General features: G+C 39.0%; 1 protein-coding gene across 2 annotated transcripts in view; it reads left to right on the forward strand.

Moving 5' to 3' along the window:
* LOC149225390 (ABC transporter C family member 2-like) overlaps nt 1-23,178 on the forward strand; it is a 500,427-nt gene extending 477,249 nt beyond the window's left edge. For both annotated transcript variants that reach the window (XM_089377078.1, XM_089377079.1), the window contains exons 23-28: nt 18,215-18,968; nt 19,394-19,515; nt 20,532-20,777; nt 21,242-21,343; nt 21,673-21,994; nt 22,664-23,178. In XM_089377078.1, coding sequence (XP_089233204.1) covers nt 18,215-18,968; nt 19,394-19,515; nt 20,532-20,777; nt 21,242-21,343; nt 21,673-21,994; nt 22,664-22,761 — 1,644 coding nt within the window. In that variant the 3' untranslated portion in view covers nt 22,762-23,178. The remainder of the gene's footprint in view (nt 1-18,214; nt 18,969-19,393; nt 19,516-20,531; nt 20,778-21,241; nt 21,344-21,672; nt 21,995-22,663) is intronic.
* The last annotated feature ends 1,051 nt before the right edge of the window (nt 23,179-24,229 follow it).

Consider the following 24,229-nt stretch of genomic DNA (forward strand, 5'->3'; position numbering starts at 1 on the left):
CTCTGACATCACCAAGTTTTTGGCAGTAGGGGACGTCATTCTCACGGGGGACTTCAATGCCCGAACCAAAGACCTCCAGACTCCTATGCACGACCAGACAAAGGATATATTTTGCACTCGGGGGATTGACCCGACCACAATCGATATGCATTGGACCTCTGAGGATCACTTGGGACCCACCACAGCCTATGGGAGATATCTGCTATAGTTGGGAGAATCTCATGAGCTGGTAATTTTGAATGGCCTACCATGTTTCCCATCCTCACACTTCTTTAATTGCAGACCATTTGGAGGCAGGGCAACTGTGGTTGACTATGCTATTGCAAACCCAGATCTCCTCCCTTATATTAAAATATTCTCGATCACCCCCATCCCTCTCGCAGATCATGCACTTCTCTCACTATCTCTGCAATTTGACCTCCCAGGACCACCTTCCGATTTGAGGAGGTTGACCCTGATCTTTTCTCCTCTATCCTCAGATAGACACTCCCATTAGAGTTCCAATTCACCTCTCTCAGCCCCGCCAAGGACAAATACTAGTGCCTCTCATATGCAATCTAGGAGGCTGCGCTCCAATCCTTCCCCCATTCTACCCGTAACGCCACCACCTCCCGCAAACCGGGAAATTGCCTTATGAATAAATGGTATGACCAGGAATGCAAGTCTATACATCAGAACCTCCGACACGCATTCCGAAACTCCTTACCAACATACCCAAACCTTTGTTCAGCCTATTGTCGCCTCCTTTGCCGCAAGAAGCGCCTTTTCATTGCCCATAGGAGACAGGTTCTTTCTACTCTCCTCCTTCGCTCCCCAAAAGATTTCTGGGGGACCATCCTTTCCCAATGCTCACCTACCCTAGTCGACCTTGATCCTGCCTCAATTTTCTCTCACACCTCCCAGTTGTATGACATTCCTAGGAAGCCTCTGATTCAGTGTACTTCCCCCCACCTCCTACCACCTTTTCTTCGACAAAGATATCAAAGAGGCAATATGGACAATGAATAGCAGCGGGGCAGTAGACAAAGAAGGCTTCCAGGTAGAATTCTTCAAGCATAGACTTCGCCCCCTAGTAGGATATCTAGTGGACCTTTTCAACCAGGTGGTTCGGGATGGATTTCTGAATGGTTGGTCACACCAAATTATCTACCTGATCCACAAGTCAAGGCCTACTTCCGACCCCAACAACTACAGAACAATCATGGTTGGGCACACATTCTCCAAGCTATATGCTACAGCACTCCACAGGACACTCTCCCATTTCCCTGAGCAGAGACAACTCAAGGCCAAGGGCCAAGCAGGATTCCGCCCAGACCACCAAATGATGGACCACATCCTTACTCTTCGTGCGGTGATCGAGGAGGCCAGGCATCGATCCTCTAAAGTGTACTGCTACTTTGTAGACTTCCGGAAGGCCTTTGACTCGGTCCCAAGGGAAGATCTTTTCCAAAGGCTAAGAGAGATTGGCATTTCCTCAACTCTCCTGACAGCTATCACGCGCCTCTATGAGGCCGTCCTTGGCCGTCTCCGCACAGTCGGAGGAATGTCGGATTTCATCCAAAGCACCATTGGAGTCAAGCAAGGATGCCCCCTTTCTCCTACTTTATTCGTGATCTGTATCGATGAGCTTGAGTCCTTCCTCCGGGAGCATATCCAGGATATAGATGGGTGTCTTCTTCACCAGGTCCTGATTTCCATCCTCCTCTTTGCAGATGATATTGCCCTTATTGCCTCCTCACAAAAAGGCCTACAAAGACAGTTGGATGCTCTCGTAGCTTTTTGTGACCGGAGGCATCTAATTGTGAACTTGGGTTAAAAAACGAAAGTGATTATCTTCAATGGAATCAAGAAAACCTCGGACTTCCACTTCCTATTTAAAGGAGAAGAGATCGAGATTGTCAGCACTTATACATATTTGGGAGTTCAGTTTTCAGGGCCTCGCTTCAGCTTGCGGGCAACCCTTTAGCCTCGGATCAACAAAGGGTATGGCTCCCTAGCCCTTCTGGAGAGGTAGTGTTTCCGACACCATTTCCAGAACATCTCGTCCAAAATGAGCATCATGGACACTTTGATTCGCCCCACAGTGCTTTACAGCTCAGAGATTTGGGGTCCCTCTCTCCTAGAGTCAGATTGGGCTTTAGCGGAGCGGGTCCAGAGCCTCCTTTTGCGCCATTTCATTAGGTGCAAGTAGACAGTTCCTCAGCACATCATTTTAGCAGAGTTCGGGTCTCAACCTTTCCGCCTAAAGGTGATATTCAAGTTAGTGTCGCTCCTACACAGGCTCCGAGGCCTAGCATACACAAGGAAGGGTCGTGACAGATACCCATACTTAGCATATTGCTCCTCGAAGAACATCGCCCGTATGTAGACAGGCCGATCCAAATGTTGGCACGCCAGTGTGACAGAGCTTCTGGAGGCTTCAGGAATCCAGATTGACCATCTCCCTCCTTTTCAGTACTCTCTGAATGCTCTAGGCCACCTCCTTCCCAATCAGCAAGAGCTGAACAAAATCATTAAGGAGGATATTTACAGATGTTACATTCAAACTACATGGACCAATCCTCCCAATGGGTTGCGTCCAAAAATGACCTTCTACGCGGAGCATTCCCTAGAGATTAGGGATGGGCTCATCATGAGACCCCAGTACACATTCCAACATTGGATGCATGCCCTTAGAATCCCCCTCGGGCAGCGCACAGTTGGGTCTCACAGACTCTGAGTGGAGACAGATCACCACATTGATAGGGCAGATAGGATTTGCCAGCTCTGTCACTTACAAGAGATAGAGACAGAGACACACTTCATCTTCGGATGCCCTGCTTACTACGAGATTCGAGGTCGTTTCCATTGTCTCTTCAGGTCTTCTCAGACTTTGACCAACTTCCTCAGATATGTTGATCAGAGATGCCTTGCACTTTATCTCCAGGAGGCCTTCAGATTTCGGGCCCATTTTGTTCAGCGACCCACCAGGTCGGACACCACGCAGAAGATCACGGATTTCTTTAGGGCGCTACCATTAGCGTGGGGCACCAAAAGAACCATTGACCGACCCACAGACACTGAGACTAGATCAGTGCGGTCCCAGGGGGCCGACCCACCAGATTGCACCAGCGGTCCCGAATTGGATCCACCCCTGGGAGGCACCCTAGAACCTCCAGGCGACAACAACGACAACCCAGTATGCCCATATAGGACAGCAAACTTTGACAAGCTTCTCTTAGTTTTCTTCTCTCACTCTCTCAGTTTTCTTCTCTCAACCTCGGATGTTAGGAGTAGGAACTGGGCAGGAGACTCCTTCCCCCCTTATTTTCTTCTTGTTCTCTTTCTTTGCTTCATTGCAGTGCTTTGTTTCGAAGCCAAGAGCTTCTAGCTTCTACATTTACATTTACTTAGATTATAGATGTATTTTCTGCTTTTTAAAAGAAATGTTAAAGGGGACCGTTTGGTCCACCGGCTTGGCATGATGTAATCATTGTAACTGATAATCTCGTTGATCTATTATGGTCATTTGTTGGACAATTAATAAAATTATCCTATCTTATCTATCTTATCTCTCTTTCGTGCCCTAGTTTGGGAGATCGAAGTCTTCCAAGTGTTATTGCTGCCAGTTGCTGCCTGATGCCGTAAGTTGTTGCATATTCGAAGTTGTTGGGGTGGAAGTGTCGTTGTAAAGGGATCGAAGATCTGGAAGGGCTAACTTGGTGTGGAGAAAAGGTTTGGTCTATGTCTAGGTTGAAGAGTCTCAAAGAATACTATTGAAGGAAGAGAATTTTGACTGGGTTTTCCCCTCGAGGAGGTTTTGCCCCGGCATAGTGACTACATCTTGTGTCTTGTGTTTTTGTGATCTTCATACATACATAATATGGTAATCGTTTGATGAAAGATAAGATAATAAAGAAGTAAAAGAAGCCAACATAGCTCATAAGCTAAGTAACCTAACACGGGGATTCGGGATTCATAGGATATGGGGATTCGAGTTTCGGATTCAGACACATTGACCCGCTGGAACATGACACGTTAGGATACGTTATATATATATATGAAAAATTAGATATTTCTTACACAAATTCTCATTAATGATACAAATTCATTGATTTCAAACATAGATCTTTATCTAGATGTAAGTTTTGGCTGTTTACAAAGTAAGTTAGTAACATTATAGCATGCATAACACATACAAAATTCAAATACATGTCACATAAATGATAAATCAATGAATCATAAATTCTAAATTCATAAATGATAAATGATAATACATATTCAATTCATCAATGATCCAATAGGAGAAAGACAAGATAATAAGATACAGACACTGACAACTGTAGTTTTATCATTAAGTCATCAAAATCAAAATGTGTTACATAGGTAGTGCAATGCCAATGGCAAACAGAAATAGAAAATACAAAACAACTACAGGTATACAAGCCTCAAGGCAGTAGGTAGCCCATGACTCATGAGTCATCAATCCTCATAGTCATCATCAGAATCAGCGTCATTGTCCTCATCATCATGGTCATCACTGCTCTCCTCTGCATCCTCCTCCTCCATTGTATCCATAGTCGCCTCTGCATCTGTTGGTGTGGAGGATGAGCTCTCTACAGTATCAGCATCATCAAATCTAATAGGCTCTAGCACTGGATCATTGAGATCCATGTTGGCCAAGGCCAGCTCAACACTGCTGTCTAGACCCATATCATCAGTGAAGACATCCCACATCTTTTTCTTTCCCTTCAACCAATCTTCTCTCTGCTTGTAAATAAGATGAAGGTTGGCGTGCACATACACCATTATCTCTGCCGTGGACTACTCAAGCCTGCTTTTCTTAACACTATACAAATTCCCATATGTGCTCCACTTCCTCTCGCAACAAGAGGATGAAGTCACCTGAGAGAGGAGCCTCATGGCTAACTGCTGATGAGGAGGGCTTGTTGCCCAATGATTTGCCCACCAAGAATAGGGCTTCGTAGCCCCCTTGTCTCTAATCACATCATATCCTCCAAATCGACCAGTGCCAGTGGAAAAATCTGCAAAGGCATCCTCCACCTCATCAAGCAATGCTCTATCTTGAAAAACATGCCTGAATGCATCTTTCCTCCCCTGTGAGATTTCACCATCCATGTGAGGAGGGAATCTGCGGGAAGGTCCACCATTTAGCCACTCATAGTTGTAGTATATTGGGTTCAATGAGTGAGCCAAACAATGTAAAGGTGTGCAATTCTTGTCTCATATGCTGATAAGAATATCGTCTCATATGCTGATAAGAATATCCTGTATAGTACCACAGAAGGCCTCTGGTGATGTCTCATACTCTGGCCACTCACTCTGTAGAATAATGCTCCTCACAAACTCAATCATAGAATCCCATCCCTCTTAAACCTCTCCTAGGATGGGTTTGTTTGTATCTGCAAAGAAATGATAGGGTCCATGATCTAAATAATTAGATCTACCCTCTCCCACCAAGCATCATCTAGCACTGTGTCCTTCACTCTTTTAGAGGCTAGTTGATCTGTCTTTCTCCAAAAATACCAAAACTCAGAAATAACCATGGCCCCAAGAACGGTCTTGACCTTCCTCAACCTCTTCAACATGATGAATGAAGAGGCAAACCATGTATCAACAATCTTCAACAATGATAGATTGTTGTACTCCTTGTATAGAGTGAGGGCATTTGTAACATTTTGCACAAAGTTACGCATATGTCGTGCATCTTCAATAATGTTACCAATCCAAAGCACATTAGAAGCAATGGATTTCAGTGCTAAGTTCAATGAATGGACAATGCAAGGTGTCCAAAACACTTGTGGATATTTAGCTTCTACAATCATGCCAGTAGCCTTGCAAACAGATGCATTATCTATAATGATTTGCACACAATAATCAACACCGACATCTTTAATAACTTTAATAAACAACTCACCCATAAATTGTGCATCCTTGTATTCTCCAAGTGTATCCACTGCTTTCAAGAAAATTGGACCATTCAAGGAAGACACCATAAAGTTGATGAGTGGGTGTCGTGCTGGATCTGTCCATCCATCAAAAACAATGCTAACCCCAGATGTTGGCCATGATGCTTTAATAGGCTCAAGCATTTTTTGCACCTCTTTTTTTGCCTTCGTCAACAATGTGGTTCTAAGCTTCTCTGAACCAAGGAGGCACATACCATGATGGAGACCCGTGAGTTAGAGCTCGACACATCTTAATAAATAGAGGTGAGCGTGCAACATTAAAGGATATGAAGTTTTGATAGAAAAAAATGCAATGGCGAGATCAAGCTCTTCCCGGTTCTCTTTTTGAAAAATCTTGTCCATTGGACCAAGTGAAATTGCCTTTTTTTAGCTGGTTGTCCCCCAATAGAACTCTCAAATGGAAATTTGGTGTTGCCTTTCCTAAAAAATGGAAGGGGGTCATCATTCTTGGTTTTTTATTTTTATTTTGCAGCCACATTTGCCATACCAACAGTGAACTCTCTTTCCATTTATGTCCTCTTTTGTAAAGGAACTTGTGTACAAGTTCCAACTCCACAACCTAGTAAAGCCAACAAATGGCCTTTCACACGAAAATATATGTTTGTGAAAGTATTGTGGAAAAAGTTACATCTCCAATTCATATTGCCTCCTCCCTTCCCCTTGCTGCTGGCCCATCCTCTCTTATGACATATTTCCACAAGGGATATTTCTCAATGTTACCTTTAGGAGGAAGTCTCCCCTCAACATTACTTGCAGCACACTTTGATGATAGAAATTGAGCAAGGAAAATAGAAACAGATAGGACACTGAACAAAAGACTGGTGAAATGATCTCAACCTATCACTGGAGAACTAGTTACTGATCTTGCTACTCTGGAGGATCTACATCACCCTCTGTGTGGCCTCTTCACAAAATTGCGTCACCCTCGGCAATTCCTGTGTCACCCCCCGGGTATTACGCTGCCTCTCCTCTGGATCCTTAGCTCGCTGAGATCTTCAATCACTTTCTGACCTAATGTCTATTCGATTACTCTTTTACCTGCAAATGCAATGTACGCTTTAGGTTCGGCAATAATAATATCTCCCAACATGCCAAAACTAGCAGTCACTCCACCAATTGTCGGTGACGTCAGAATCGATATATATAACAACTTTTTCTCCTTCTGATGAATATATAATGCAGAAGCTATTTTAGCCATTTGCATTAAACTAAAACTTCCTTCTTGCATACGTGCTCCTCCGGAAGCACACACCATAATTAATGGAAGAGATTCCACGGTAGCGCGCTCGATCAGACGGGTTATTTTCTCACCTACTACAGAGCCCATACTACCTCCCATGAACTGAAAATCCATAACTCCGATACAATGACAATACCCCACAGAGAGATTGATGAAGAAGAATTAACCAAATTTACCTGATGTAGAGGCAATTAAAAAAGCTGCATAAGTGAATATATAACCTACGGAAAAGTGAGCTAATCCAACTAATCGTGCTTGAACAATGGAAAGGGCTACTGGCTTGTCTCTCCATCGAAACAAGGGTAGCAGTGGTAGAGGTAGAGCAGCGGGAAGAGCCAGTTTGTGATCCAAATTCTGATGTTCAAGATCGAGAGCCAGATCCAGATACGGTTGAAGCAGTGGATCCAGCAGCACCACCAACAGCAGCCGGGAAGGATTAGTGGCTCTTAGCATTGGTAGATAACAGCATCGAATATATATTGTGAATAGAATCTGGTCAATGGAAGGCAGAAAGTGCACTTCCCTCCCCTTAAATTGTTCCATCGATGTTATTCAATAGGTGATTCAAGGATCAGATAGGAACTCTGAAAACTCGGGATCGAGCGATCATGCATTTACCTATATTGAATCGGTTCGGTCCAGTTTCAAATATTTGTTCCAACAACGAATCTTTGGAACCCTTTTTTTTTGAAAGGATGATGGATGAAAAATTGTCCCCAATTCATCGTATACCTTTTGATCATATAGTATGCTCAGAAATGGTCGAAATTGTGAAATATTACGCACTCCCTAATGGAGCTGGTAAGTTGTTGGTCCTCAACTGCTCTGCAAATGAGAAACGCTGATTTCCTCAACAAGAAATCACTAAGGAAGTATACCCTCACTATGTGATCTGCTTCTTCCTTCTAACGGCTTTTCTGCCCAACAACTAGCTTGCAGAAAACTATGTCCCTCTAGCTCTATGTAGCTCCCTCCGCCTTGGTAAGTTTTCGATCTGGAGGTCTTACTTCTCTATCAGCTCACTCTGAGAGAGACACCCATGAAAATGTAGCTCTACTAGCTAAAACTGTGCTATCCCTCAAGGGATTCGAACTGCTGCTTGCTGCAGCAAGTTGGCCCTTGCTTCAGTGCTAGATTTGCTCTTCTTATTTCACATCAACACTTCTGATACCATGTGAAAATTCCTAGAATCTATCAATCGCAGGAATCCTACTGCAACCAGCTGAATCTACTTCACCTAGATTGTAAATTACATTACAAGCTTATTTCATATTTCTTCATGAAACATTGAAGTAATTTACTGAAGCAACCTACACCAATTAAATATGTTTCTAAAACATGGAAATTGAGCAAGGAAAATAGAAACACATAGGACATAGTTATTTTTGGACAAAAAGTCCTCGAAAATACCTAATGCGGGAAAACTAGTGCAGTAGTTATGAGGGTTTTGTTATTATGCAGGAGAAAATCTGAGTACAATTCTAGGATGCTCAACTAGCAATCCGATACAGAGAGAATATTGAAAAAAACACTGGTGAAATGATCTCACCCTGTCACTAGAGAATCAGTGATTGATCCTGTAGCTTTGGAGGCTCTGCATTACCCTTTGCGTTGCCTTTGTGCAGAACTGCGTCACCCTGGGCAGTTTCTGTGTCATCCCTCTTGGGTATTACACTGCCTCTCCTCTGGATCCTCTGCTGACTAAGAAATCAACTTTCTGCCTCCTAGACTCACACCCTGGCTTCCAGCAACTGAATTTCGACTTCCCTCAGCAGGAACTCGACTTCCCCTCAAGGACTGCGCTTCCTCTGCGTCAGCACTGCGTGGGCCAGTGTCAATCTTCCTTTGGACGTCTTTCTTTTCTACCTCTGCCTCCTACTCTCTGGAAATTCCTTCTTCTAGATCCTCACTGCCCCTCTGGTGCAAGAGATTTTTTCAATCAATTTTTCCTCGTGAGAACTTTTCACTTTAGAAAATTGATTTTTCTCTCTCTGCGTGTTTTCCAAATGACCCTCAAGCCCCTTCTTATATCTTGCTATTGGACAACCAACAGCCTATATTAAACCATAATCAAAGGCTCAAGTCGTTTTGGCTTGATCCGTGGCTTTTTCTAGAAGTTGTATCCCTGATTAGATTAATACCCATTAATATTTTAATTTTCCTAAGTTTAGACTTAGAAACCCCATTAAAAATATTAATTATTTTAATAAAATCACTTCTGAGTGGAATTTCTCAAAATGCTTTCTGGGTTTTTTGGAATACCTGTGCCCAAGCCTCCCTGCAAAATTTGAGGCTTAGAACACATCCGATGCTACCCCAAATCAACAGTCTTCCTATATTTGGTGTTTGTGATCTTTGTGTTATTGTTTTGGTAATTGCTTGATGAACTAAAAGATAAAAAGAACATAAAGATAAGAAAGTCACATGTAATTATCTATATAGAGAAAATATTTCTTCCTTTCTGATTTTCTAACAATGGGCTAATTGTATGAGGCCATGGATAGGGCCAAAGAAGCCATTCATGCTTATTATTAAGATAAGGGAGACAAGGGGTTAGAGAAACAACAGGTCATATGGAGAGTGATTGATGAGCGATGGAACAATACCCTCCATCGCCCCATTTATGGTGTAGGTATCTACTTCAACCCCGCATTTTCTTACTCGTGTAGTTTCAGATTTGATGCCGAGGTGATGGATGGATTCCTCACTTGTGTTGAGAGGATGGTGGCATCTGAGCAAGAATGTGAAGATATTTCTAAAGAAATGGAGATATATAGGATAGCAGGTGGCACATTTGGTTTTACCATGGCTATTAAAAATAGGACAACCAAAATGCCAGGTAAGCTTTAGTTTATTTCAACTTTCAACTTTCAAATTTCATAATTCATTGTCTCTTCATAATTTGCTTCAAGTTTAGAATTTCAATGTTTTAACTTTTTTTTTTTTTATGTTTCTCATTTTTCTTTTAACTTGTAGATGCTTGGTGGACAAGCTATGGTGGCAAAGTACCCCATCTCCAAAAGCTTGCCATTCGAGTGGTCAACCAACATTGCAGTGCCTCTGGGTGTGAGTGCCATTGGAGTGTATTTGACAAAATACACAACGAAAAGTGCAACAAGTAAAAAAATTCAAATTAAATTTTTGAATTCATTTCATTATTTTTAATATTTAAATTTTCTAAGTACTAATTTACAATCTATGACCCTAATACAGATTGGAGTCCCAACGCCTCAATGACATGGTCTACGTCTACTACAATCTTCTATTGTGGGTGAGACAAGTTCTGAAAACCCCTGATGTGGAAGCCATCTCATTGGACAATATTGATAGATTGTTGCATGGAGGGTCGAGACTGAGAGGTCGGCAATGGACTCGAACCTTGATTGGTTAGAAGTGGATCCAGAGGCACTAGCAGCAGAGGAGGTAGCAGTTGTAGAGGAGGAGGAGGAGGAGCAGGGTTAGGAGGCAGAGCAGGAGGAGGAGGAGGAGCAGGGTTAGGAGGCAGAGCAGGAGGAGGATGAGGAGGAGGAGGTGACATCATCTAGGATGGGTAGTGATAGAGGATAGAGGCCACCTCTTTTATTGGCGCTTCTAGAGGACGACATAGTCCATTTGTAGCCCTAGGGGTAAGCCCTTTTTCCTGTAGAGGAAAAGGCAAAGCCATTCCCTATTTCCGTAAAAGGGGCAAAGGATCTCAGTGACTAATTACTTTATGACATGTAGATGACTCGTGATATACATCTATTATATTTTTTGTTGATATTTTTAATCGTGAGAGTTCAGACTGAGACAGGACTCAATATTCAGGACTCGATTCACTATTTTGATATGTGATTTAGCACTATACCTCATATACATATTATATATTAGCTTTCTTTTCTTGTTTATGTGGAAATGCATTTATTTGATGTTGTGGATACTTTAGATGGTAAAAAAATAAAAATAAAAATAAAATGAATATTTTTGTATTTTTTTAATTTTATTGACTTTTTCAAAAAACCCCCAACTAACGACTTTTTCAATTTTTGGACCCTTGCCGATTTAATTCCGACTTCGACTTTTTCCACATTACTTGAATTGATGAATTACAAGACCTATGACCCTTAACCAAGACCCCTCCAAGACTAAGTCAAACATTCTTCTTAATGAACTTTCTTCCAACTACTTGGACCTAGTAATTTCCAACAACTTCAACAACTTCTAGCTACTTCAACCCAGTAGCTTCCAGTAACTTCGACCCCCAACAACCTGCCACCAAATTTCCACCACTTCGACTTGCCCAACAACTTTCCAGCATTTTGACTTGCCCAAAAACTTTCTAGTACTTCGACTTGCCCAGCAACTTTCTAGCGCTTCGACTTGCCTAACATCTTTACAACACTTCAACTTGCCCAACAACATTCGAAACCCTAACACAAGAGAGAGAGAGGCCCAAAAACTTCGATCTTGCTTTTCTTCTTCTTATCCTTGATTTTTGTCCTTTTTCTAGCTTCTTTCTTGAGGAGATCAAACTTTCTTCTTGTGTGTCCAAATGAGGTCGAGTTCCTTCTTATAGATAGGGCTTTTAGGGGTATGAATTGTTTCCATGAGGTCGACTTGATCTTCCATGTAGGCCGACTTGTTGATTGCCTGTTGACAAGGTCTTGGAGGGTCTTTCACTCTAATTTTGACTCAAATAAATTTTCTTTACAATATGCAACATGCCCAAAAGGGTCTTTCATACATGACAATGACTCAATTGACTTGTAGACTCAATGACAAGCCCTAGAAGCACTCAATGGGTGCTTAACCTAAAAATAAATTTCCCTTGAGCATGAAACTCATGCCTCAAGAATGACAATGATAAATTTATTTTTCTCTTTACAACAAATACATAAAATCATGATTGCATATGTCATTATGAACACTGAACCTAGTTACATATTTCAACAAAACCCTATAGAATAGTGAAGCATTGTTCTTGTAGCTCTTGTTAGAGAAGAAGACTAGGGTTTTGGAAACCCAAGTGTTACTTGGTATGCTTGATTGAGGAGAGGAGGAGACATCTAGGACACTTGTGGGAGACAAGTATTGAAGCCAAGGAGGGCTTGCTAGAGCTGATGCTAGCTTGTTGTGGATCTTTAACCCAAGTGTTACTTGGTATGCTTGATTGAGGAGAAGAGGAGGCATCTAGGACACTTGTGGGAGACAAGTGTTAAAGCCAAGGACTTGCCAATATTGATGCTAACTTGTTGTGGATAGGGTTTTCATGGTTTTCCTAGCTAGGGTTTGGAGAGATAGAAATTGTACCAGCTTATGCAATAGCACTATGGTATGTATATGTACTTCATTTCCTTTACATATACATGAAGTTTCAAGCTGTCCAAAATTGTGTAATTGTAGATTTGATTTTCAGCTTACATTGTCTTGATAAGGTAATTTCCACACTTGTTCACGCTAATTTGAAGTAACATAGGAATGAAATTCTGAAGTGATTTAAAATATAAATTGAAAAGAAGAGAGCATATTTTCTGCTGTAAAATATGTTGTAGTAAAATGATTATCATATCTCGTATATGCTTGGAAATGTGTGCCATAAGGGTTGAAACTTGTTGGCATTTGTTTGTTATCTTTTCTCTTGAACTGCCTAGTGTGTTGGGTTGAAGTGAAGTGAAATATTGTCCACTGTTTGCTGCTGTAAATTAATAATTCAGATCAGCCTAAGGCTGAAGGTTCACAGGGATTAGATCTGGGAAACACTCAGTGTGAATGAAATTTCAGATTTGCATATATTGCCCCAGATCTGAAATTTCAAGGTAGGGAATGGAAGGGGATAACTCTTGTTGTTTTCCCATCCCTTGTGGCTAGAGAAATGTTGGGGACATGGCCAATTAGCAACATTGTAGTTGTACTAGGGCTTTGTGCATCTCATGCCTAATGGACCTGTTACTCTTGCCGCGTACACCTACCTACAGGTTAATGAGAAAAACCTTCAACCGCACAAGGTGTGGTTGGTGGTAGGGAACTCAGAGAAGGGGTTGCCACACTAAAGCTATCTCCTAGGCTAGCTAAGGGGGGTGGTCCCTAAAGGGAAATTAAGTTAAAGATGTGAGTTTCTAGGAGAGTGTTATAGTGTATGGATTACTTTTAAGAATTGTGAGCAAAATATGATATGAGCAATAAAAATCAATAACATGATAAAACCATAAAAACCAGTGTCTTAAGATAAATTGCTCAACAGAAATGAAAGATACATTTGCTCAAAACAAAAGTAGAATGCTTCCAACAATGAAAACAAAGCAATCCTGAAATGGAAACAGAGATGTTAGCACGATAATTGATAAAAGATATAAAATTCTTTCAAAATATATTCAAAGCCTAAATCAAAGCATCTAGAGATATCTTGCAAAATGAAAAATAATTAGTTTTCTACTTGCCAAAAGAAAATGCGACAAAGCTTGCCAACATAGAATATTCAACAATGACAAGTAGAATGGACAATTGCAAGTAAAACGATGAGATATATTAGCATCAGATGCACTTATACTAAATTTGGATGCAATTAGTCTTGGTTATTTTTAATCTAAAATGTCTAGTCTAAGTGAGGAGTCCTCCTCTTGAGCTCTTACCAAAGGGTAAAAATTGGGGTGACTGTAAGAAAGACAGGGCGAAGGCACGAAGGTGTCATTAATGATACCCGTCCCCTAAGTCTTACGAGCCAACGTGTGCTTTCATTCTTACAAGGGGACAAGCCACCTTCATAACTGCAAGGTCACAATGCTTTTACTTACGTCGTACGACATGGAAGAACTTTCAAAGAAAGCCTTTTTCCTTATACTTTCTATCACCCAAGCTTATGCTTGGAGGTTAATTTTAATGAGGATGCAACTATATTAAAATGCCTATTATGGTATGCAAATAAGTTTTCCAAATAGAGATTTGCAATGCATTCAATATAATAGAAATAATGCTCAAAGTAAATTGCAAAATGTAAACTCAATTGGAAAAGGAAATTAGCTTGCACATGAATTAAATAAGATTACTAAATGCTTTCCTTCAAAAAAATGGAAATGTTTTCAAAAGATAACTTGGATAGTTGTTCAAGATAATGCAAGATACATAAGCTTCATGAACATATAAGATTGTAAGTTACTCAAAATAATTGCTTTGACAAATGATAAACCAATAACCAACTAAAACAATGAAGCTTGAAATTTATGTTCTTGCAAAATGAACAAATAGCTTAAATAAATGAGCATGTAAAAAATGAGCCTATTGTGAAGCCAACATGAAGCAAATGGTTAAACTTTGCTACTCGAAATTAGATGTCTTGCATAAAATAAATTGCTTCCAAAAGTAAGATTTAGAATTGTACTTGAAAGCTAAACTTGAAATGGCAAAGCATGAAAATAAGTAACAAAAAGCAAATTCAGAAAATTAGTTTGTGAAGGTGATGTTGTGTTAATTTTAAGGCATGCAAGATGAAAAAACTTATAAAACAAGCTCAAAATCAAACCACCTACATGTTCCTCACTTTGAAAAAAAAAAGAAAATGATGCCTTGGGTGAAAACCCAAGCTCCCACAAGAAAAAACTAAGCTTTTATTAGATGTTACAAGATGAGAAACCTTGAAGAGATCTCAAGTAAATCTTCAAGAGAAGTCTTTACAATTAATGAAACTTCTTAAGCTCTGGATCTCCTTCTTGAAACTCAAGTTCAGAAAATGAAGTATAATGAGAAAGCTCCCAAGATTGAAGAAGTTAAGTGTTTCTTGGTGCCCCAAGGCTTGGCCTCCAAAGGTGAATAAAATGTTGCACAAAACAAGGAGTCAATCCTCCTCAAAATCCCACGGCCTTGCCAAATAGCAGCCCTCCTCTTTATCCACAGCCTCCTCAAAAATATCAACTTTGAAAGGGTAGAGAAGTTCTACAAGGAAAATGATGCCTTGGGTGAAAACCCAAGCTCCCACAAGAAAAAACTAAGCTTTTATTAGATGTTACAAGATGAGAAACCTTGAAGAGGTCTCAGGTAAATCTTCAAAAGAAGTCTTTACAATTAATGAGACTTCTTAAGCTCTGGATCTCCTTCTTGAAACTCAAGTTCAGAAAATGAAGTATAATGAGAAAGCTCTCAAGATTGAAGAAGTTAAGTGTTTCTTGGTGCCCCAAGGCTTGGCCTCCAAAGGTGAATAAAATGTTGCACAAAACAAGGAGTCAATCCTCCTCTAAATCCCACGGCCTTGCCAAATAGCAGCCCTCCTCTTTATCCACAGCCTCCTCAAAAATATCAACTTTGAAAGGGTAGAGAGGTTCTACAAGGAAAAGTGTTAGAGTTTGTGTGATCCTTCTTTGATGCTCTTATCACCAACACTCTACCTATGGGCTGCAAGATCAAGAAACAAATTATTGTAAAGAGCATATGAAAGCAATTAAATAAAATATAAATAATATACAAGAAACCAAATTAAGTGACGGGAGTAAACCCCATCACTTGGTTTAGTTTAGAAAAACTCTCAAATAGCTAATATGAATCAATGAAGCATTATGTCAAAGATTTAAAAATTTTAAAATAATTGCTTGTATACAAGCTATGCCCAAACGAATCTTTGCAAGACACTTTTCATAAGATAAATTAAGTGAATCCAAATAACAAATGAGAGTTCTTTTGAATGGTGCCCCAAGAGTGGGTTGGTCTCCCAAAGACTTCTCCTCACGTTTGATCCAACAAAAATTCTCTGAAGATAAATTAAGTGAATCCAAATAACAAATGAGAGTTCCTTTAAATGGTGCCCCAAGAGTGAGTTGGTATCCCTAAGACTTCCCCTCACGCTCAATCCAACAAAAATTCTTCAATACTCAAATCAAACATTAGTCCATATAGATTTAGATAAGCAAACAATGAATTGAAACTTTTAGAAAAATTTTTGAAAATAAACTAGAACTTTCAAACTCTAAAGTCTACTTTCAAATCAAATGCTAATACAAGATAGCTTTGCACTAACAAGTTTACAAGAATATATGGAAAATGAAATAATTTAAAACATAGAAAAATTATACCAATAGCTCACAATGCACCATGTTCCAAAGGAAGAACACCCATGAATGGACCCCTCATCTTTTTATTGATATTCTTGAAAAGTGTACAAGGTAGCAGCGTTTCCGCAAGCACAAGAGCTAGTAAACAATGATACAATATGAGAGTCCATGGCTCCATTATATAGAAAGTTGGGAGCAAATCCCAATGTAGAAGTGATTAAACAAGTGGCATGAGGTGACAATCCCAAAGAGAAATTTGAATTTGTTGAATGGAGCTTCAATGCCAAGTATAAAAATCGAATTCTGGCAAGTAGACATCATTTTCTTCTTCCTTTATGTGTCAAATTCGAAGTTTATGATGGAATGACAAGTGTAGATGGTTGGTAACCCATGTTGGGACAATTTTCCACAAAAATCTCCACCAAATCCTCCCAAATGTGCATTAATTTCACAAATTTGAATTTCCAAGTAAGCAATTTTCTCATTTAATGCCAGAAATTCAATTTTATTTGAGCACATGTCCTTTCCTTGATTTTAGGAGTCCAAATCACTTTGGAATTTCACTTTAACTCCTCCATAATTTTCCCCTCATTTCCACAACATTTAGCATGTGTGTATATCTATTTTTCTCCATTTATTTAATTTCTGGCTTAATTAATTGCCAGATTTCCCACTAAACTTAGGAAAAGTGGGTTTTGAGGGTTCAAAATACATTTTTAACCCCTCAAAGTGTGTCATAGTAGAAATTTGAAGGTGAGAGATGCAAATTTTATTACTCATATCCCATACAACTTCTCTAAACATTGCTTATTACGTTACAAATACAATTTTTATTGCAATTTCTGCAGTGCGGAAAATCTAAAAATTTAAAAATTCACTACCTAGACCTAACTAGATTTCACGAATTTTTTTGTATGATTTAGTATGGTAATATATATCGACTTTAGACACTAAGATGTGTTAAGGGCTCAACTTTCAAACCGTTACCCCAGCTTTGGGGTTAAAAGTGAGTGAAAAAACTTAGAAATTTATTTGCCTCTTAAAAAAAAAGGATAATTAACCAGATAAAAAAAACAATCCAAGGTGTACTCGTTTGTTGATAGACTCCCAACATCCTAGGCCTGTTACAGACTCAAAACACATCATTCCTAGTATCACTTATTACTATTCGCCACAAGGTGTGGAATCTGGGTACAAGAAAGATGATGAGAAATAGAAGTAGAGTTTAAAAACTCTGTTGACTGATGATATCTGGTGGTACAAGTGTCCTTTGGTGTATCCTTGGGCATGGAGTCTTCATATAATCATCAGGTGCCACTTCAGTGGTCAACAGAGCCATTTTCACATACGTCCATATGCTGCAAGCTATAAAACTGAGATTTGTTCACTTTTCTACAGAGATTTAAGAAGTTCTCAAGTGCTCCTTACGTTATTTCATACTTCAAATATGGGGTCTTACACATACCCTTCCAAGAAGAAAGGCAGCATATCACTGTGTCTTGATGGCCACTACCTTGTGTAGGTGAATATTAGAAGTGTTGTAGGGCCTTCAACCTGGTCTTAAGACAAACCATTTGCTTTAATGAGCAAATATGTACTGCCCCAGTCTTGTAACTGGTTCTTGCCTCAACAAGGAGCATCTTATCTTAGTCCAGGACAGTTGTTCCTTATCAGAAATCTGTAGACATGGGTTGTCGGCCTAGTTGTTGTTATCATATCATATTATTGTGATTGGTTCTAAATTTTAGCTTGTTTGGGAGAAGGGCTATACTGAAGAATTTTTAATACACCCAAAAAATATGTTTTCCATTTCTACGCATTTATTGGTCTAGAACAGGGATGTTTATCATGATGATGTATTTGAAAATCTCTCTAATTTACTTTTTGTATAAATATTATATCGAGGTCTACCACATTTCTCTTCCTTGAAGTGGATTCTTCTAAGTTTTGATTTGCTAATAGTCTCATTTTATCTTTCTGTTTCTATGCAGAGTACTGCACGTGAGGTTAAACGCTTGGATTCCATCACGCGGTCACCAGTTTATGCACAGTTTGGGGAGGCATTAAATGGTTTGGCTGCAATTCGTGCATACCAAGCATATGACCGCATGGCAACGATCAATGGGAAAACAATGGACAATAATATCAGGTTTACATTGGTAAACATGAGCTCCAATCGCTGGCTTGGTATAAGACTGGAAACTTTAGGGGGTCTTATGATCTGGTTGACAGCAATATTTGCTGTTATGCAGAATCAACGTGCTAATTCAGCAGCATTTGCTCCATTGATGGGTCTACTCCTTAGTTATACCTTAAATATTACTAGTCTGTTGACAGGAACCTTACGGTTAGCAAGTATGGCAGAGAATAGTTTTAATGCTGTAGAAAGAGTTGGGAACTATATAGAGTTGCCTCCTGAAGCCCCACTTATTATTGATAACAACAGGCCACCACCTGGGTGGCCTTCATCTGGAGTCATTGAATACAAAAAAGTTGTAATGCGGTATCGTCAAGAACTTCCTCCTGTTATTCATGATGTATCATTCAGAGTAATGGCAAGTGAGAAAGTTGGAATAGTTGGACGCACTGGTGCAGGAAAGTCAAGCATGTTCAATACGTTGTTCCGCATTGTTGAACTAGAGAGTGGAAATATTCTCATTGATGAATGCGACATTTCTAAGATTGGATTGGCTGATTTGCGCAAAGCGTTAGGCATCATACCACAGGCACCAGTTCTATTTTCAGGTATAGTCGTCTCTCTAGCTATGGCACATTGTAGCTCACCAGTCATCACTCATGTTCTGTGTGTATTGTGGAGAGTTATAAATTTAGAGATACCTTTTATGAAACATTTTTGGCCATTTGACATTTACTAACATTACCCTGAAGAAAGAAGTCCATCTCTGAAGATGGAATATACCACCTTATTGAAGCATATTCAAGTGTGGCAAGAGCAGGAAAACTAATCTTTGCCAATACGTTTTGAGCTTTTTAAAGATGAGACTACCGCTTACCTATCAGTCTTATCTTAATTGATACTTGTGCTAACCAACAAACTACTAGTACTTATAAAGAGTCGTGAAATTCTGGATTTTAAACAGCATGTAAAAAAGCTACATTATAACATCATATCCATCTATTATTTGCTGAACATAGTTAAAATTCTGCAGGGACGGTACGGTTCAATCTTGATCCATTTGGTGAACATAATGATGCTGATCTTTGGGAGTCTTTGGAAAGGGCGCATTTAAAAGATGTTATCAGGAGAAATTCTTTGGGACTTGATACTGAGGTGCTCTTCTCCTTTACCTTCCTCTCATCGTTAGCTCCAATCTTATCATATCAGCACATCAGAGGGCAATATATATGCTAGAGTATGTGGCCTGCATCATTATATTTTGGTTTATAAGTTGTCTTATTAAATTTAATTTACAATTGACTTCTATGTGAATAATCTATATATCACCTTAAATTTTCCATAAATGAAAGGCTTATACATGCTACGGTTTATAAAATCATATAGGAGTCCATTTTAATGCATTTTTCCTTATAGAAAGTCATTAACCCATGAACTCTCTTAGGGTGATTAGAATTACTGTATATACATTGTACATGATATGCAATGGATTATTTGATGTTTTGTAATTTTTTATTTTTGTCTGTTTGCTTGTAAATAAATCTGTCTTCAAAATTTTAATTGGGGAAAGATAACTCAACTAATGGAATTCTCCGCTTTCTAGTCTCTTTGGAAACCTACCATCCGAAAGTTTGGCTGTTGTATTGTCGAAATTATATTAGTGGTTGGAGAGGCATATTAGTGGTTGGAGAGGTGAACTTTTATCTAAACTGTCACCCCCTGATAGAAATTACCAAAATCAGTTTGCATCATTTTGTTTTTTTCCATGCCCTCCTTCAATCTTTTTCCTCTGAATGGCATGCTTTGATGGTCATATTATACACTATAAAGTACCAAGTATACATTATTTTAATCTGAAAAAAAAAGGGAATTGGACTTGCAATCTAATCTACGATGTGGCAATAGAGCTTTTGAAGATACCTACATTCTGGCTTTGTGTTTAGCCGCTGCTGGCTTATTAGAATAATAAATTAGTGTATGAAAACTATTAGTCAGTTTGAACCCTGGTAGATGGCATGGTCAGATTCAATGGAAGAATGACTTCAAAGACAAATGTATCTCAAATTAGGATGCTTAGTTCCTGTACCAGTTACGTGTACATTTGACGCATATTTTTTGTGAAGGGGAATTTTGCCTGATTAAATTTGAATCAACACTGTTATTTTGTGTAGGTCTCTGAGGCCGGTGATAACTTCAGTGTGGGCCAACGCCAACTACTAAGCCTTGCTCGTGCCCTGCTCCGGAGATCAAAGATTTTAGTTCTTGATGAAGCCACGGCAGCTGTGGATGTTGCAACAGATGCTCTTATCCAAAGGACCATCCGTGAAGAATTTAGATCTTGTACAATGCTTGTCATTGCTCATCGAATTAATACTATCATTGATTGTGACCGTATACTGGTCCTTGAAGCCGGTCAGGTATGTGCTTTCTCTCTCTCTCTTGATACCCCCCCATATTTTAATTGATGGAAGTTTCTTCTTAAAAGATGGCCGGAGGGGCACCACTGCATACACATGATACAGATTCCTCTTAGTTTAGGAAAATTCACATAGGACTTGCACCCAGTCTCATCCCTTTATTATAGTGTGCCAAATGGTTGGGGCAGATCTTGATGAGAATGGAATTCCGGTGAATGTCTTATTCTTCAGTCAACCTCACCAGTAAACCATGACCCCATTGGCATTATCCCTCCACTTCATCTAAATAGTATATGAGAGTTCAGAAATTGATCTTTAACTTAGCAGCATGTTGCTATTCTACTATAGGTTCATCATCTATCTGCTGTCTTCATCAGAGAATCTAGCATTCAAGAACTGATATAAAGTGGCCTTAGATAAGTTGTTCTTATGAACTTTTATGGGCCTTTTGTTGTCTTTTACAGGTTTTGGAATTTGATACTCCTGAGAATCTACTTTCTAATGAAGACAGTGCATTTTCGAAAATGGTTCAAAGCACTGGATCTGCTAATGCACAATATTTGCGGGTAAGATCGACGTAATCACCATTTAGTATTAGTTTACATCTGCCCTTGTTTTCATTAAACTTGGTTTTATTGCAGTTTTGGTACTGTCATTTTAGTTGTTAAGCTAGTCTTGATAAAACTGTAGCCTCAATATATATTTTTGAATTGGTTATGCTGCATCTATTATTTGAAAGTTCATAATGTATAAGCACCATACTAGTATTTCACTTGTGGCATAAAAGCGAAGGCCAATATAATCAGTACCATGTAATCCATATGTGCAGCATCTAACAGAAAAGTTTCCATCTTGATATCTTTTCTTAAGTTCAACTTTTTGCAATTTGTTACAGAGTATAGTTCTGGGAGATCCAAACAGTAGAGAGGGCTTTGAAAACAGAGCAACTGAAAGGAAAAGGAAGTGGAATGCCTCTGCACGATGGGCTGCTGCAGCCCAATTTGCCCTTGCCTTGAGTTTAACTTCTTCACAGCAAGATCTGCAAGCAATTGCTGAGGGAGGAAATGACAACAACATTCTTCAGGAGACAAGGAATGCAGCTCAGATCCTGCAGGATGTTTTGCAAGGAAAGCATGACAGTGCTATTGAAGAGGCATTAGTCCAGCATCAAGTACCGAGGGAAAATTGGTGGTCTGCACTCTTTAAAGTTGTGGAAGGTACCATCTCTGCTGCCCTTAATCCTGGATTAAAACCTGAAAACGGTGACAACAAATGAATCCAATGATTAGACCAAACGACATTCTATCTAGTTCAATATTAATTGGTTGTCTGATTTCAGAGCACAAAAATTGTTAATGTGAAATGGTATTGGATGGATGGGCTTCTCCCCATTTTCTTTGTGGCTTATTGTTGATTATATATTTTGTGGGATCAGGGGTTAGCAATGCTCGTAAAGGTAAATTAAAGTGAGTCTGGAATGAAAGAAAACATACCGATCTTGACATTACCATAGTTGTTTTTATAATTTTCACGATACGCTCTACTTCCTCAGTTTCTCCCAAAAAGTGATTGTTAAATGGTGCTCGAGACCTGATGTTAATGAATACATCCATAATTCATGAATAATTTTTTCTTTTTTTACGCGAGTGTTTGTTTACCCTGAATTACTTTCTTAAAACCATGCATATTGAAAGACCACAAGAAAATAGATATATTCTGTGTTAAGTTTATTAGGTAATATCATATATATTCATGTTTGTTTCTCGACAAAGACCAATGCGAAAATCAATTTGCCTGTTGCCTGGCAGCTTAGTTTGTCTCAGTGATATCATCTTAGTTGGTACCTTTAGTTTGTAATGTAACAATTGTGTTATATTGTTTTGCAGGTTTGGCTGTAATGAGTCGATTGGCACGAAACAGATTTTATCAAGATGAGTCTATAATTGAAGGGAGAGATATTGTGTGGGACGATCTGACCATATGATGGATCATCTCTATATTTTTGAATTTCTGTTGAAGCTTCTGATTGAGAATTGAGAGGAATCTCGAGATCAATTATTGCCTATTAATATAATTCTTAAATTTCAGCAGTGGATTGTTTTTCCCGTGCGGTAATTAACTCATTTGCAAGTTTATGTATCACAGAAGTTCCAGATGTCATTGTAATGCATTATGCATTTAAACTCTAGAAATTGGTATTTCCATTCCGTGTGTCAAAGAATGGAATGTTGTAAACAATAGAAGTATATCATAGTCCAAGAGGCCAAATGATTTGAATGGGCAATAGAGAAACATTTATTGAAATGAAAAGAAACCTATTCCGAACCAACTTTTGTGCTGTCCAGTACAAGGTCATTTTCAACATTCACCTTAAATAGAGGATAAGTGTTGCTGATCTTAATGCCTTCTGACTCTTATGTTTTGTGATTTCAATTTTCTATAAAGTAATCAGATGTTTAATATTTTATAAGACGATTTCAGTAATAAAAATTTATATTAATTATCACTATTTTTCATATCTGAAAAAGAACATTGAACCGTTATATTTAGGATGGATGTGATATTTTGCATGAACCGTTATTATCTCTCTAATATTTGCAAAATAATTTTTAAATAAATGAAAAGAATCGTCTATCGCTACAGAATATGTAACACTGTTAATGTGCATGTTAATAAAATATCGCCTTGGCAAGGAAAAAAATGTGATTGCCGGATTTGAATAATGAGCATAGAGTGATTGGTCTTGAATCTTGTAAATCTTCCAAATTTCTTTTGATGCTCACCACTGAAACATGGATAAAACAAAGAACACAAAAGCAAACAAGATGAAAACACATGCATAGGGGGACAAGGGTTTGCTGCCTTTATGACTGTACACTCTGTTTTCGGGTCTAGGTACACATAAGAGTATATAATAACCAAAATTAGTATAAAATGAAATGAAATGAATTGAAATTTTAACGTCCACGAAACTAGTTGTAGTCTATGGGACCACTAGCTTCTCTGCTTTTTGCCTTTTGCAATTCAATCCTCTTATTATTCAAAGTAATGATGAACTGACCCAACCTTCTAACAGTGCCCTCACTGAAAAGACAATGTCGAGGAACCAATGTTAAAAAACTATTGTAATTGTCTCTGATGTCTTTGAAAGCATCACATTCCAAAATGAAATGTTTTTCCGATTCCACTGCCCCAGAAGTGCAAAATTACACACTAACTCCTCCCAAGCTTCTTTAGGTCTTTTCCACCTATCTGTTTCGCACCGTAATTGATGTGAGTTAGTTCTTATTTGAGCAATAAGAATCTTTGCTCTCCATGGAATGCTATCTCCAATGTATTCTTTTTTGTTGGAGATCACACGTGGGGTTAAATTCTTGAACATAGTACTTCTTTCTACTCAACTCTTTTCCCCATATATTGCTTACGAAACTTTTCCATAACATAACTCTTCA

The sequence above is a fragment of the Pinus tabuliformis genome, chromosome J (assembly GCF_031772625.1).
Source record: "Pinus tabuliformis cultivar Carrire ecotype Pingquan chromosome J, CPIR1, whole genome shotgun sequence".
Lineage (NCBI taxonomy): Eukaryota > Viridiplantae > Streptophyta > Pinopsida > Pinales > Pinaceae > Pinus > Pinus tabuliformis.